Source organism: Gossypium hirsutum, chromosome D01, assembly GCF_007990345.1.
Source record: "Gossypium hirsutum isolate 1008001.06 chromosome D01, Gossypium_hirsutum_v2.1, whole genome shotgun sequence".
Taxonomy (NCBI): Eukaryota; Viridiplantae; Streptophyta; class Magnoliopsida; order Malvales; family Malvaceae; genus Gossypium; species Gossypium hirsutum.
Genome location: NC_053437.1, coordinates 2,762,053 through 2,776,802, shown reverse-complemented (window position 1 = coordinate 2,776,802; position 14,750 = coordinate 2,762,053). Strand labels below are relative to the sequence as shown.

General features: G+C 33.2%; 2 protein-coding genes across 3 annotated transcripts in view; both read right to left on the bottom strand.

Moving 5' to 3' along the window:
- LOC121214084 (G-type lectin S-receptor-like serine/threonine-protein kinase At1g11330) overlaps positions 1-2,888 on the bottom strand; it is a 10,032-nt gene extending 7,144 nt beyond the window's left edge. Inside the window, exon 1 of the mRNA XM_041087828.1 lies at positions 2,376-2,888. Within this exon, the coding sequence (XP_040943762.1) occupies positions 2,376-2,888 (513 nt within the window). The remainder of the gene's footprint in view (positions 1-2,375) is intronic.
- Positions 2,889-9,566: 6,678 nt separating this feature from the next.
- LOC107945009 (G-type lectin S-receptor-like serine/threonine-protein kinase At1g11330) lies at positions 9,567-14,455 on the bottom strand. Of its 2 annotated transcripts, XM_041086766.1 has the most exons (7): positions 13,089-14,452; positions 12,886-12,993; positions 12,491-12,666; positions 12,185-12,395; positions 10,883-11,120; positions 10,439-10,589; positions 9,567-9,956 (listed from the first exon to the last, which is right to left on the bottom strand). In XM_041086766.1, exons 1-7 carry the CDS (start codon positions 14,371-14,373, stop codon positions 9,645-9,647), a joined length of 2,481 nt encoding a protein of 826 aa, XP_040942700.1. In that variant the 5' UTR covers positions 14,374-14,452; the 3' UTR covers positions 9,567-9,644. The 2 variants fall into 2 exon arrangements, with proteins under 2 accessions (XP_040942700.1, XP_040942701.1); XM_041086767.1 differs by lacking the exon at positions 10,439-10,589 and having other exon boundaries at positions 9,843-9,956; positions 13,089-14,455.
- Between the last annotated feature and the right edge of the window lie 295 nt (positions 14,456-14,750).

Genomic DNA, 14,750 nt, shown 5'->3' with positions numbered 1-14,750 from the left:
ACATCGAAGAACGGATCACTTTATATTCCCCTCCATTGTCTGTCCTAAGCCGCTTGATTTTCTTGCCAGTCTGGTTTTCGATCATAGTTTTCCATTTAAGAAAAACTCCAAGCACTTCATCTTTAGTTTTCATGGTATACACCCAAACTCTTCTGGAAAAGTCATCAACAAAAGTAACAAAGTAGTGTTTTCCTCCCAACGAAGGTGTTTTGGAAGGCCCCCACACATCTGAGTGAATATATTCCAAAATACCTTTTGTATTATGGATAGCAGTGCCGAATTTCACTCTCTTTTGCTTTCCCAGAACACAGTGCTCACAAAATTTTAATTTGCAAGCCTTTGCACCTTTCAACAATCCTTGCTTTGCCAGAATTTGCAAGGATTTTTCGCTGGCATGTCCCAACTTCATATGCCACAACTGCATTGAGTCCAAGTCTTTGTTACCGGAAGCTGCAGCGACTGCTCCAATAACTGTACTACCTTGGTAGTAATACAAGTTATTTTTCCTGATGCCCTTCAATATCACAAGTGCGCCAGATGTCACTTTCAAAATCCCATCTCTCATAGTAACAACTGAACCATTGGATTCCAAGGCTCCCAATGAGATGAGATTTTTCTTCAAACTGGGCACGTACCGAACATCAGTCAGAACTCTGGTTGATCCATCTTGATTCTTTAATTGGATTGAACCTATCCCAACAGTTTTACAGGCATTGTCATTGCCCATATAAACAACTCATCCATTTAGTTCTACTAAATCAGAGAACCACTCCCGGTTAGGGGACATATGATAGGTACAACCCGAATCCAATATCCACTCATCTGAATGGAACGACGATGATGATGCAACCAGTGATAGTTCAGAGTCACTAGTATCATGCTTAGCAACACAAGCATCTACAGCAGCTTTTCCCTTATTCTTCAGCTTTGGACAATTTTTCTTCCAGTGGCCTTTCTCATGACAAAAAGCACATTCATCTTTCCCGAGTCTGGACTTTGACTTTGATCTCCCCTTTTGAGTTTTCTTCCGAGTGTATGAACGACCTCGGACTACTAAAGCTTCTGTATCTCTGATTGAGTTTTTCTGTTTGTCCTTCTTTCTCTGTTCATAACTGTATAAGGCCGCACAGACTTCGCTCAGAGATATATCACTCCTGCCATGAAGTAGAGTAGTTTCTAGGAACTCAAACTCCTCAGGAAGTGACCCCAACAGCATCAAAGCCAAATCTTCATCTTTGAATGTCTCATCCATATTCAGCAAATCAGTGACTAACTGATTAAATTTGGTGATGTGATCATTCATTGTGGTACTTGGGACGTATGTGAAGCGAAACAGTCTTTTCTTCAAGTGGAGCTTATTTTGACTGTTTTTCTTCAAAAAATTTTCTTCAAGTGCCACCCACAACTTATTTGCAGAAGTCTCCTTTGAAAAAGCATACCTCTGCTCTCGAGAAAGGCATGATCGAATTGTGCCACATGCCAACCGATTGATCGCCTTCCAATCTTTCTCCTGTACATCATCTGGTTTCTCTTCATCAATGGCAATGTCTAGACCCTGCTAAAAAAGGGCATCTAGAACCTCACTTTGCCACATACCAAAATGGCCCGTGCCATCAAAGATCTCCACGGCCAATCTTGCATTTGCAATTGTCGGTCTTGTCCACATGGACGATGTTGAAGCTCCTACACCGACCGTTTTCTCCATAATCTTTCAATATACCTAAGGAAATCTTTTCTGATGTGGAAGATCAGTTTAAACTGCAACCACAGAGCATACTACGATTAACCTTCGGCTCTTGATACCACTTGTTGTTCCAATAGGGTCGGAAGCGTGTAAATTATTGTACTAAAAAATCACACAAAGTTTAATTCCCAGGGAAGAGAGGTGGATCACATGGATCTCTTAAATACCAAGTCTTTCCTTAGACAGAATATCCCTTCTATAGTAATTTAATAGCACAATTAAATACTACTATTATACCCTCAAATATTGAAAGAAAAATAGGACAAGAAAGAACACAAGAGATTTAACGAGGTTCGGTAAATTATACCTACGTCCTCGGGCACTAACACCAGATGATAACTTTACTATCTCCAAAATATTACAAACAAATAGAATTCCTTAAGAATTCTCAAATGGGAGAAGAGAGAAAACTAAGAGAGAAAGATTGGTTGGGATGGTTGAAATGAGAAATGGTTAGGCCTATTTATAGTTGAGGTTCAGGGACTAACTTGCAAATGGCCTAAAAAATTAGGGACCAAAATTGCAATTATACCATTCAACTTTAAACTCAACTTGCCAACCACTTTTTACTTTCTTCTTTCGGTGCCAATTGCACCTCCCACCATTTTTGACTTTTCAACATCGTCTGCACCTTACGACCCGTTTTTACATCAGTGCTGATCTTCATAGTTTGAAGGAATACATTAGAAGGGTGTTGAAAACTCTCCCATAAGATGCTGCTTCCTCCATTCTCGCCGTTATTGAGGACAAGGTTTCCGGAGTCTAAAAGCTGTGCAGTTGTTGCATTAGGAACCAAATTCGTTACATTTGTTGACCAAAGAATCTCAGCTTTTCCATTGGAAACAACAAGGTTGCCATCATCTGATATGGTGAGAATCCCAGAAAAGTCTTTGGGAGGCCTGTTTCTATTTGCCACCCATACAACAGTTTGTAGGGGGATTTGATGGTACAATATCCCTACATAACGATTGCTGGAGTTAGCCAAGCTGAAGAATCCCAATCGGAAAACACCATTCTGGGAGATTATAACATCAGGGTCTTTGATGGATTTTGATGCTGTTATAGTGTGTGAAGCAGTGGCAAATAGTAAGTAAAAGCAAGATATTAAAGCTAGTAAAACCGAGCAGCTAATAGTATTTCTCATAATCTCTTCCCAGAACTTGGAAGAGACGCTATGATTTATGAATGATATTTAACTTAACTCCATTTTTTTTTCAGTTAAAAAAACAGTCTGATTTTGATATGATGTAATGATATTTCAAGGCAGCTGCAAATGTTTACATCAAGATTTGAATTTTCTTCAAGCACTAATCACTACCTATTTTGTATTAGAATATTGTATTCAACTAGCATGCATGTCACCCTGTTCATGGAAATTAATACTTCTAGCATGTCTGATTTATGAATATTGTATTAGAATATTGTATTAGAATATTGAATTTTTTTCAGTTTGAAGCTAAGATTTCAAGGGAAAGTCTTAGTGAGGGAAAATGATCTTATATTGATACATAGGAGCGATATATTGTATTCAACTAGTATGTCACCCTGTTCGTGGAAATTAATACTTCTAGCATGTCTGATTTATGAATATTGTTTTAGAATATTGTATTAGAATATTAGATTTTTTTCAGTTTGAAGCTAAGATTTCAAGGGAAAGTCTTAGTGGGAGAAAATGATCTTATATTGATACATAGGAGCGAGATGTTACAATTTAGTGAGAAAGTTGAACTTAAATCATATCTTACAATGCATATTAATAATAAATTAAATTTTGGGTAAAGTCTCATAGACATAAAAAAAGTTTTTTGATTTGTATAACCAATTTTGGTGTCCTTTTCTATGAATTGAATTTGTAATTTCCAAAAAGGGGAGAGATTAAAAATACCGAATTATATGAAAGGACTAAATTCACAATATATATAGGGTAGGGACCTTCTAAAGAAATCAACTCTTTCTTAGGGTCTGATATTGATATGGTGTAATGATGTTTCATGGCAGCCTCAAATGTTTACATCTAGTGATCTACATCTCAATTTTCTTTGTATATACGTAATCTCATTTTGACATACGAAAATCTTCTGGAAGCGTCAATTATATTTTCTATATTTTTGTTGGCTCTTTCTTCCATTGGAGTACCAAAAAATCAACTCATGTGCCACCATGTTCACACAAATACAATCAGGGTATAGGATGTCCAACCTAAGACTTCTCCTTAATATAAAATTTTTTTTATCATAGGATTAGGGGCACCGATACTATTTTGATTTATAAAATAATTAAATTCTTTAAATTATGTGTAACTCAAATGATAGCTGTTGGCACCATTTTTTGATTGAAAACGGGGTCGACTTGGGTTTTGAAAAATGAAAACGAAAATGGGAGTCGCCACCAATCTTTTTTTGATGAGGTGTGATCGGATCACCTCGAAAAGTGTTTGTTTTTAATAAACGATTTGATTTTATTAAAACAACAAGTTTGGTCCACGAAATTCAGAAAAATGGGTTCGGGAGTCGGTTACGCACGAGGAAGGATTAGCACCCTCGATACGCCCAAAATTGGTATCTAGTTGATTACTTAATGTCTTAGTGTCGAAAAATTGAAGACTTTAAAGAAATTTAAAATACGATCCTTAAAAAAAACTCGGATGATATGGATTGAAAATTCAAGAGGATATTTGGCTATTCAGTCAATCGAGAAATCGAAACCCAGCACATTAGGGCATGTTCCTCGAATTTCCAAACGCAAAACATTGCCTTATTTTGAAATTTTTAAAAGGATATTTAGCCATTTGGTTGAATAAGAAAAATCAACACCCAGCACCTTAAGGCATGTTTTCTCGAATTTCCAAACGCAAAATATTGCCATATTTTGAAATTTTTTTAAAAGGATATTAAGCCATTTGGTTGAACGAGAAAAATCGGCACCCAGCACCTTAGGGCATGTTTTCTCGAATTTCCAAACTCAAAACATTGCCTTATTTTAAAAATTTTAAAAGGATATTAAGCCATTTGGTTGAACGAGAAAAATCGACACCCAGCACCTTAGGGCATGTTTTCTCGAATTTCCAAACGCAAAACATTGCCTTATTTGAAAAAAAATTCGTTTTTGATAAATCCGAGTAAAATGTAAAATAATGATGATAATGATAATATAAATAACACAAGCAAAATAAGAAAAGATAAATAAATAATATGGCAAATATATAATGAAAAGAAATCAACAAATAAAAGTAAATAAACAAATAAAAAATTAAAGCACTTAAATAAAATAATAATGATAATGAGCATGTAAATAAGTAAATAAATTAACACCAAATAAAACAATAGTAGTGAATAACATAATAATATATATATGTATGTATGTATGAATTTTAAAAAAGTATATAAAAAGGTATGTTTTAAATTATAAAGATTGTATATAAGTAGGTATATGTATTTATGAAAATAAAAATATAGATATATAGATATGTATATAAGTTGTAAAATATGTAAAAATATATAAGTATATATAAGTTATAAAAAAAATAATGTATGTATATCATAAAAATATATACATGTATATATATATCGAGATTTGAATAAAAAATATAAATAAGTAGGTAATAATAATAATAATAATAATAATAATAATAATAATACTAGAATATGGACTAAATTGAAATAAAAACGAATGTATTGGGCAAAATTGAAATAAAAAACAAAAAAAGGATTAAATTGTGACGCGCGCCAAAAAGGGGGGACCAACATAGTAAATAAACCAAAGTTCTAAAACGCAGCACTTCAGTGGACTAAAATGAAACAAAAGTAAAATTTTAGGGCTAGATCAGAATAAAAGAAAACAACGAAATAGGACCAAACTGTAATGCGCTGAAAAATAGAAGGGACTGCGCGCATAAATAACCCATTTGAAGAAAACACGCAGATCCTCCCCCAGGGTCGGGTCACCGCGCGGGTTAGAGACCAAAATGACGCCGTTTTTGGTCTCTGAACCTTAAGCCCAAACGACGCCGTTTTATAAGGTTATGTAAAACAAAAATTTCTGATAACCCTCATTTAGCCACCATCTTTTAAAAAAAAACTTCAAATACTTGACTTTTTCTCTCAACCCTTTGTCCACCATCGCTCCGTCACCGCGACCCAAGGCCGGTGTTGAGAACACAGGCTTTCTAGCCTTCGTTGTGAGGCATCCTTGAGAGCCGGTGCTCTCTCAACCCGCCAGACCGAAGAAAAGGGATTTCCAATCCTCCCTAAGCCCAAATCGGACAACGGAGAAGAAAACCCCTCCCGACGGCGAGGTCGCGGCCTTCCCCAGGTACACTCACTCTTTTTTTTGTTTTAAATGAGATAAAATATAAATGAATAATAAAAAAAACTTGCAAAAAAGAAAAAAAAAGAAATAGAAAAATAGAATGGCCAAAATCACCTTGAATCTATTTATTTTTGTTTTCTTTTTTTGCTGCTATCTGTTTTTTTGTGTTATATAGATCGCTAGCTAAAAAGAAAAAAGAAAAGAGTTACATATTCGGCTTTTATAACCGATTCTCTACTACTTGTGTTCTTTGCTCTCTTTTTCTTTGTTTTGTTTCTTCTTTGCAGGTGACGGTGCAAGTGGTGGTGGTGACGTGACCGTGGCGGTGGTGGCATGACGTTGGTGGCGGTGGCAGAGGCTAGGGGTAGGGGTAGGGTGCGGCGCCACTTGGTTAGGGGCTATGGTTTCAGTTTCTGAAACCCTAGGCTGATTTGTTTTTTCTGAAAATGAGCATTGGGCTTTTAGATTTTGGGCTTATTGGGTTGGTGGGTGTAATTGGGTAGTTGGGTCTGGTTCTGTTTGGGTTTTGGGTGTTGAAATTGGGCCATTCGGATTTGGGTTTAGTCTAAGTGGGTTAATTGGTTTTAGGTTCTTGAGCCCAGGTTCAAAATTGGGCTTGTACAATGGCAATTAGATTTATTGTTTTTAAAATATTATACAACAAATATATTATCATGTGTGATATTATATTAGCTTTTTATTTACAAATAATACTCACAAAAATGGTATTATATTACTTAATGAATTTAACTACTGTAGTTCCTTTTGAGTTAGGATTGAATTTTAAAATCCAAAAATTTTAAGGATTAAAAAAAATCAATCTAAAGAATAGAGTTGCAACTTACACATAAAATCAATCTAATAATAAAATTTAACTACTAAAATCAATTAAATGGATAACTTAAAGTATTAGAATACTATACAGAAGGACCCACTAGACTTGCTTGGAGCTTAAGTTGGTCTTTCTTAATTTGCCAAGCAAAGAAGGTGGAAGATAAAGTTCCTGTCAGCAAATCATAGAATATGACATGATAAAGTAATTTCATGTTCATTTATTTATATTATGGACTTACAAGTGCATAATTTGTAGAATTATAATTGAATACAACATTCTTTCAGCACAAAGACACATTGACTTAGTATTTCCCAATCTTTAGAAGTTTTTTGTACGTTTGATATGACGCATGCATGGCTTATATGTCCCACAACTTGGAGTTGTTTGCTATACGGATAAATCTAAAAATTTATGATTTTATATATGAAAACTTTTTTATTTAAATTTTATAAATTATTAATAGAATTATCGATATAACATAATTTTGTATTTTATATTACATACATAAATAATTTAATTTATCTAATACAAAAAATAAAGTAATGTATTTATTTCTTTAAATGTTTTATGTATACATTTGAATCATAATCAAAGTTTGATGTGTACAATTGCATCAAATCAAAGTTCATGTATCAAATTGCATATTAGATCAAATTTTATGTGTAATTTTGATATGTATCCCTTTGTTATACGAACCTTACAAATAAGAATATTATTTGTTTAGTTACAAATGTTGGACTGAGTGATAAGAAGTTTAATCAGGGGGAAGTCAGAAAATTTTTCTAGGTATTGGAATTAAGTTATATATTTTTGTGACAGATAAAATGCAATTTCACCATCTTAACAACTTATATCTTTATAATTTTAACTTATATTTTTTATATGATGTAATGATATTTCAAGGCAGCTGCAAATGTTTACACTACACCAAAACAGGTCTTTAGCGGCGTTTTTTTATGCCTTTAGCGGCGCTTTTTAACGCCGCTAAAAGTATTTGCAGCGTTTTTGAAAGCGCCGCAAAAAACACCGTTGTTGTCAACGCCGCGAACATTTGCGGCGTTTATAGAAATAAACGCCGCTATAGATCAAGACCTTTAGCGGTGCTTTTTCTAAAAACGCCGCTATAGATCAAGACCTTTTGCGGCGCTTTTTCCCAAACGCCGCTATAGACCAGGACCTTTAGCGGCGCTTTTCGCACAAACGCCGCTATAGATTAGGACCTTTAGTGGCGCTTTTCCCACTAACGCCGCTATAGATCAGGACCTTTAGTGGCGCTTTTCCCACAAACGCCGCTATAGATCAAGACCTTTAGCGGCGCTTTTCCCACAAACGCAGCTAAAAACATATCTTTTAAAAAAATAATTTTTTAAATAATATTTATTTCTATGATAAATTATATTTTAAGGATAAATAAAAAATATTATTTAAATTAAATTTTCTACAAAAATTTTAACTTTAAAACTAAATATAAAAATTAATGAATTTAAATTTAGAATTTAAAATAATACATTAATAACACAATTAAAATCCAAAAGTTAGAACTCTTAAGTAAAAAAAAAAATTTAGAATCAAAACTAAAATAAATAGTACATATGCAAGGTAATAAAACATACAATGCATTTTCTTACTCAAATAAACAATACATTTACTTAATCAAGGAAATCTTGTACATCATTGAAGTCACACCATCAAATCTGTACCCATCAAACTTATACTCCTCCAGCCACCATCTTGCATATGAAAGAAGATACCTCAGTACCTAAAGCAACAACTAAGAAATAATATTTACAACTGGAAGGGAGGAAGCCAAAATCTTTAAACAAGCTATTCATTAATAAATGTTTAGGTAGAAGTACATACTTCCCAGCTTCCATAATTAAAAAGGCGAGAATCCCACACCGAGTGGTGACCCCTTGACCCCATTATTTGTCCAAGCGCCACTAAAAACGCCGCTAAAAGCCTGTTTTGGTGTAGTGTTACATCAAGATTTGAATTTTCTTCAAGCACTAATCACTACCTATTTTGTATTAGAATATTGTATTCAACTAGCACGTCACCTTGTTCATGGAAATCAATACTTCTAGCTTGTCATGCAGGTTTAATTTGGTTGACTTGAAGACTCATTTATCTTCCACCCAAAATGCAAGTTTAATTTGCTTTCCACTGTTTTCTTCTTAAAAATTACATTGTTGATTTGAGACAACAAAAGCAGTCCTCTTAAAAATGGTTTCGACAACGAGGACATGCGGGGGAGTTGCCGGGAAAGATCTGTGAAAGATACATCCCCAACTTAAGAGGAACTGTACTTAGTTAGTGGAAGACTTATAACACTAACTATATCATGGAAGATTATGGCCGCAAGATTGGAACGATGCTTTGACCCAAAACAATGAATCCACCAAAAACAATGAAGATTTTTGGGTTAGGTAAATTTGGGTTTGAATTATTTTAATTTTAAATTATTTTTAGTTTTAAATTATTTTCAAGTTTGGATTTAACAAGTTTAAATTGTTGATTTTTTTATATTCAAATTAAATTGGATCGAGTTTGAATTTCATCAAATGAATTTTCAGTTTTGGCATTAAACCGCCATGTTCAAATATAATGGTAAATTCACTAGAATGGTACAAATAAAATTACAATTATCATAGAAATAAAATGATAAAAATAGGTTGAATATAAAGGATAAATTTCAATACTTGAAATACAAAATTTAAAATTGTATTTCTAAACACAACAAATAAATAATTTGTATTTCTATCGGCCATCAAGGTTTGTAAGAGTTACATCATTAAGTGAAACCCTATCTTCAACATCATGACTCATTAGTGGTGCTTCAATGAAAGCAGGTTGTTTTGGAGTGCTAAGATCTGAAATTTCACTATTAAGCATTGAAACAACTGTAGGCATAGTGGGCCTATCTTTAGCAAATTCTTGAACACATAGCAAACCAACATGTATGCATCTCCATATTTCTTTTTCATTTCCATTCTTTGAATATGTTTCTGACTCTAAAATCACTTTGTCTACAATGCCACAAATATCGCCTTCCCTCCACAATTTCCATGCCTGAGAATAGAAAAGAAAATTTGTCTAAATTAATACTTAAACTTTTCAGCCTAAATCAACTCAAAATTATCAACACAAAGTCTAAATAAATTTTGATTAGCTCAATTCAACATAAATAAAGATCCAACTGCTCAAAATTTATTGCTTAAGCTTGTTTACCTATGTCTAAATTGAGCTTCATTCTTAGGCTCAACTTAAACTCGATATTGTAGTCAAACTCGAATTTCAATTGAAAATGTTCAATATATATTTAAAGCAAAAAAGAGAGCTTATACTCAATTCAAGTATTAGGACTCTCCATGTCACCTTTCAAGCTACCCAATTCAAGCATTAAGATTCTCAAGTTCAGCTCATGATCGCTCAACTCAATAGTTACTTAGTAGAATTCAAGTTTTCTTGATTCGAACCTGAATAGTTTGCAAAAATGGCATCTTACACCCTAATTTGATCTACCAACATGTCTAATTATCCTATAAACTTACATATCCCAAGAGGCTAAGTGCATATTGATCGTTGCAAAAGCTTGTGTTTCTTCTTCCGCTAACAACCTCTAGCAATAGAACTCCAAAACTGAATACATCTGATTTCTCTGAAAATTGCCCTCGCATTACATACTCAGGAGACATATAACCACTGTTTTTTAACAATAAAAACATTAATTACAACCCTGACCTAAACTTGTTCATGAGTCAGTCTAAATTAAAATTAAATAATAAAAGTATAAAATAATATATTCTTTATTATTTTAATTTTTAGAAATGGTAAAATGGGTTCATTGATCAAACTAAGCCAAACTAAGTTTAGGTCTACGCATGTAATCTTTTTAAGCATCGGACCTGATCCATCAATAGATATATCTATACCATATTTTATCAAAAAAAAAAAAGAGAATAAAATTAAATGATAGGGAAAAAGTTCCAACTTACTAAGTTCCAACAACCCTTTTAGTGTTAGCTTGATTTTGATTGCCTCCGAAAATCCTAGCCATCCCAAAATCTGAAATTTTTGGGTTTAATTCTTCATCGAGTAAAATATTACTTGCTTTTAGATCTCTATGTATAATCTTTAGTCTTGAATCTCTATGTAGATAAAGCAATCCTCGACTAATCCCTTCAATAATGTTGAATCGTTTTCTCCAATCCAAAACATCTTGTTTAGCTGGATCTATGACAAATCTTAAACAATTAGACCTCAAGATTTATAGTTAATTTCTATAATAGTGGATCTAAACTACAATCATTGTTGTATTGTCTACCATATTGTATTAATTGTGATTGTAGACAGAATTGATGTTATGTCAATCAATTGAAATAAATGTTGAACAATGAAGAGAGTCAAAATATTACGTTGCTGCCATTCAAATCTCAGAATATAATTACATCAGACATGTCTATAGACCAAGCCATAACCTAATTTTCATATCCTCTTACACAAGTTTGCACAAAATCAACTAGGCGACCAATTTTATTGCTTAAAAAAAAAACTTAGAATCATACTTCTATATTTTATAATTACTAACTTCTAGTGTGACATATGTGTGATTTTAATATTTAATTAATTTTTAAATATTGAATTTTAAAGGTAAGCTATAAAAATTGTCATTCAACTATTAGTGTGTTTTTGTTTAATGTTATCGAAATTTAATATTTTGGTCTTGTGTTAAATCACTTATAGTGACTTTTTTTCTTTTGGCATAATAACAATTTTAATTCTTCAATATTTATAGAATCTATCAATTTAGTCCTAAATTTAAAAAAAATTGAACAATTTAACCCTTAACTTTACACATTTTTTTAATTTAGTCTTGATTCTTAAAAATTAAAAAACTTTAAAAAATTAAAAAAATAGAAGTTTATTTTTCGATAAAAATACATAATATTTTCCTTACATAAATTACTTTTTCAATGGGAAATTATGTTTCTTTATTTTTGAAAACTTTTCAAGAAAATTATATCCAAGATCTAACCTATATGGATTGCACCTGCCAAATCAAATGAGTAGGACTTATCGGATTAGGTAAATGGGGTAGTCAGGGCCAAGTTTAAGTTGTAATGAGAACGAAAACAATAACTCAATTCGCCTTAAGCAACAATACAAGTTCAAGTCTTGTGGAAGAAAAAAATAATTCTAGGAAAGTTTTGCCCATTGTTTAGGGTCCATCATAACTATTGAATAGCGAAAATCACAAAAAATAAAAAGGTAAAAAAGGATTGGAATAAGTTACTAACCAAAGAGAAGAGCGTCCAAACTTTTGTTGGGCATATATTCGTAGGCGAGCATCTTCTCTTCTCCTTCAACACAACAGCCAAGCAGTCTTACCAGATTTCGATGTTGAAGCTTAGAGATCACCACCACTTCATTCATAAATTCTTCCAATCCTTGCCCCGAAGCTTTCAACAATCTCTTCACTGCTATTTCTTTTCCATCATCTAATGTTCCCTGCAAAAAAATTTCAACTCGCAAGACTTGATAGAAAAAAGGAAAATGTCTTTTCATTGACACTGAATTTGCTGAAAATCGCCATTATATATTACCCTGTAAACTGGACCGAAACCACCCTTCCCTAGCATTTTTGCGTGATTGAAGTTATTTGTCGCGGTGGCAAGTTCTTCGAAATTGAATAGTGGCAACTGCTGGAGTTTAACTCCAATTGAATTTTCTCTTATATTTTCACTACAAAATTTGATGTGTTTTCTCTTTTTATTTCTTCCTGAGATAAGATCAAGATAGTTAGTACCGTATTGGTAGACATATTATTTTTGTCTTGACAATAGTATATAAAGATACCAGTATGTATCAATATCAGCATATTTTAATGTAAGTTTTAAATTTATCGATATTTGTAAATATTTTTCACACATAAATTTATATTCTAATTTTTAATTTTTTAATAAATTATATATAAGTTTAAATATTTTTCATATATTACGTTTATGTTTAAGCATCCTACACCGTAAGAAGAGTGCAGAAATTGTGATAACTCCTATGCCCGCAATTACTGTTGTAATGACAATGACCTTACTACTTTTCCCTTTATCTGCAAATAGAAAAACTTGGTTAATAACTTCAACACTCAAAAAGCAGATATTAACGCAATTTATCAAACACATGGTCGACACTAAGAAAATTTACCCAGTTCCGAAGCTGGCAGACGAATGTAAAGATCGACTCCGCGACTGGATTCCTTGACATCAATCAAATCTCCACTCCACATCATGCAACCAATGCCAGCATCATACGCATAAGCCACGCACGAACAATTCTTCAAGCATTGATCTTTGCATTCGCCGTTAACTATTGATGACCGGTCTGGAAATGCGGGCACATTCATCATCTTCATCTCCAAAAACCCATCATCACCTTGGCCTGCTCCACTCCCATTGTTGTTATCCCTTTGGCACTGCAAAGGGGTAGTCCTAAAACACCCACTACTCCAATTACCTCTACTCCATTCCTCAGCATTCCTAGGCTTAAACCCCTTTAAGCAACTGCAAATGGGTCGTTTCTTTGAATTGCACATCCCAAATTCCCCACACTTCCCATAAACATCACAATCTGTATGATAAATAGAGTAACTCTTTATCCAGTTCCCTTTCTCTGCATCCCATCTCCGTTCACTGAATTTTCCTTGAGAATCTAATTCACAGTATGTCAACATAGAGTGATTAGAATCTTCATAACCTATAAAAAACGTTTGTTGTCGATTATCTGCAACAACAGAAAACCAAGAGAAAGCGACGGTCGGAAGTATTAAGCCAATAAACATATTTCCATTCCATGGACCACTACGAAAATAGAGCTGGTTATTGTTCCAAATGACAAACTCTGGGACATTGAACGGTTCAATACCAAAAGAAAAGTTACCATCAGATGGATCATCATGGCTTTTCCATGATTTGATCTCCACTTTTCGACCCTTTTTAACATCAGTGCTGATCTCCATACTTTCAATGAAGGCATTAGAAGGGTGTTGAAAACTCTCCCATAAGCTGCTTCCTGCATCGTCACCATTACTGAGGACGAGGTTTCCTAAGTCTGAAAGGTGGGCAGTCGTTACATTAGGAGCTGTATTGGTAACATTTGATGACCAGAGAATCTCAGTTTTGCCATTCAAAACAACAAGGTTGCCATCATCTGATATGTTGAGAATCCCAGAAGAGTCTTTGAGAGGCCTGTTTCTATTTGCCACCCATACAACAGTTTGTACGGGGATTTGATGGTACAATATCCCTACATAACGATTGTTGGAGTTAGCCAAGCTGAAGAATCCCAATCGGAAAGTACCATTCTGGGAGATTATAAATTCAGGGTCTTTGATGGATTTTGATGGTGTTATGGTGTCTAAAGCAGTGGCAAATAGCAAGTAAAAGCAAGGTATTAAAGATAGTACAACAGAGCAGCTAATAGTTTTTCCCATAATCTCTACTCAGAACTTGGAAGTGACGCTATGATTTATGAATGATATTTGGAATCTTTAAGGATTTACACTAGATTAACTCAACTCAATTTTCTTCAAATGATTACATCAAGATTTGAAATTTCTTGGAGCACGAAGCACCTCTTTATTTTTTATTCTTACTTTTCATTGCAGCAATTTTAAAAACAATTAAAGTGAAAAAGTAATACTTTAAAAATTATCAAATTGTATTAACTTACCTCTTATTGTAAGTTGTATTTTTTTCAATATTGGAATTTTAAATTTCAAAATCTCAAAATTAATTAAATAAGTTATTTAAAATTTTTAAAGTATTATTTTAGTTTCTACTACTTTTTTACTTTAGTCCTTAATAATTT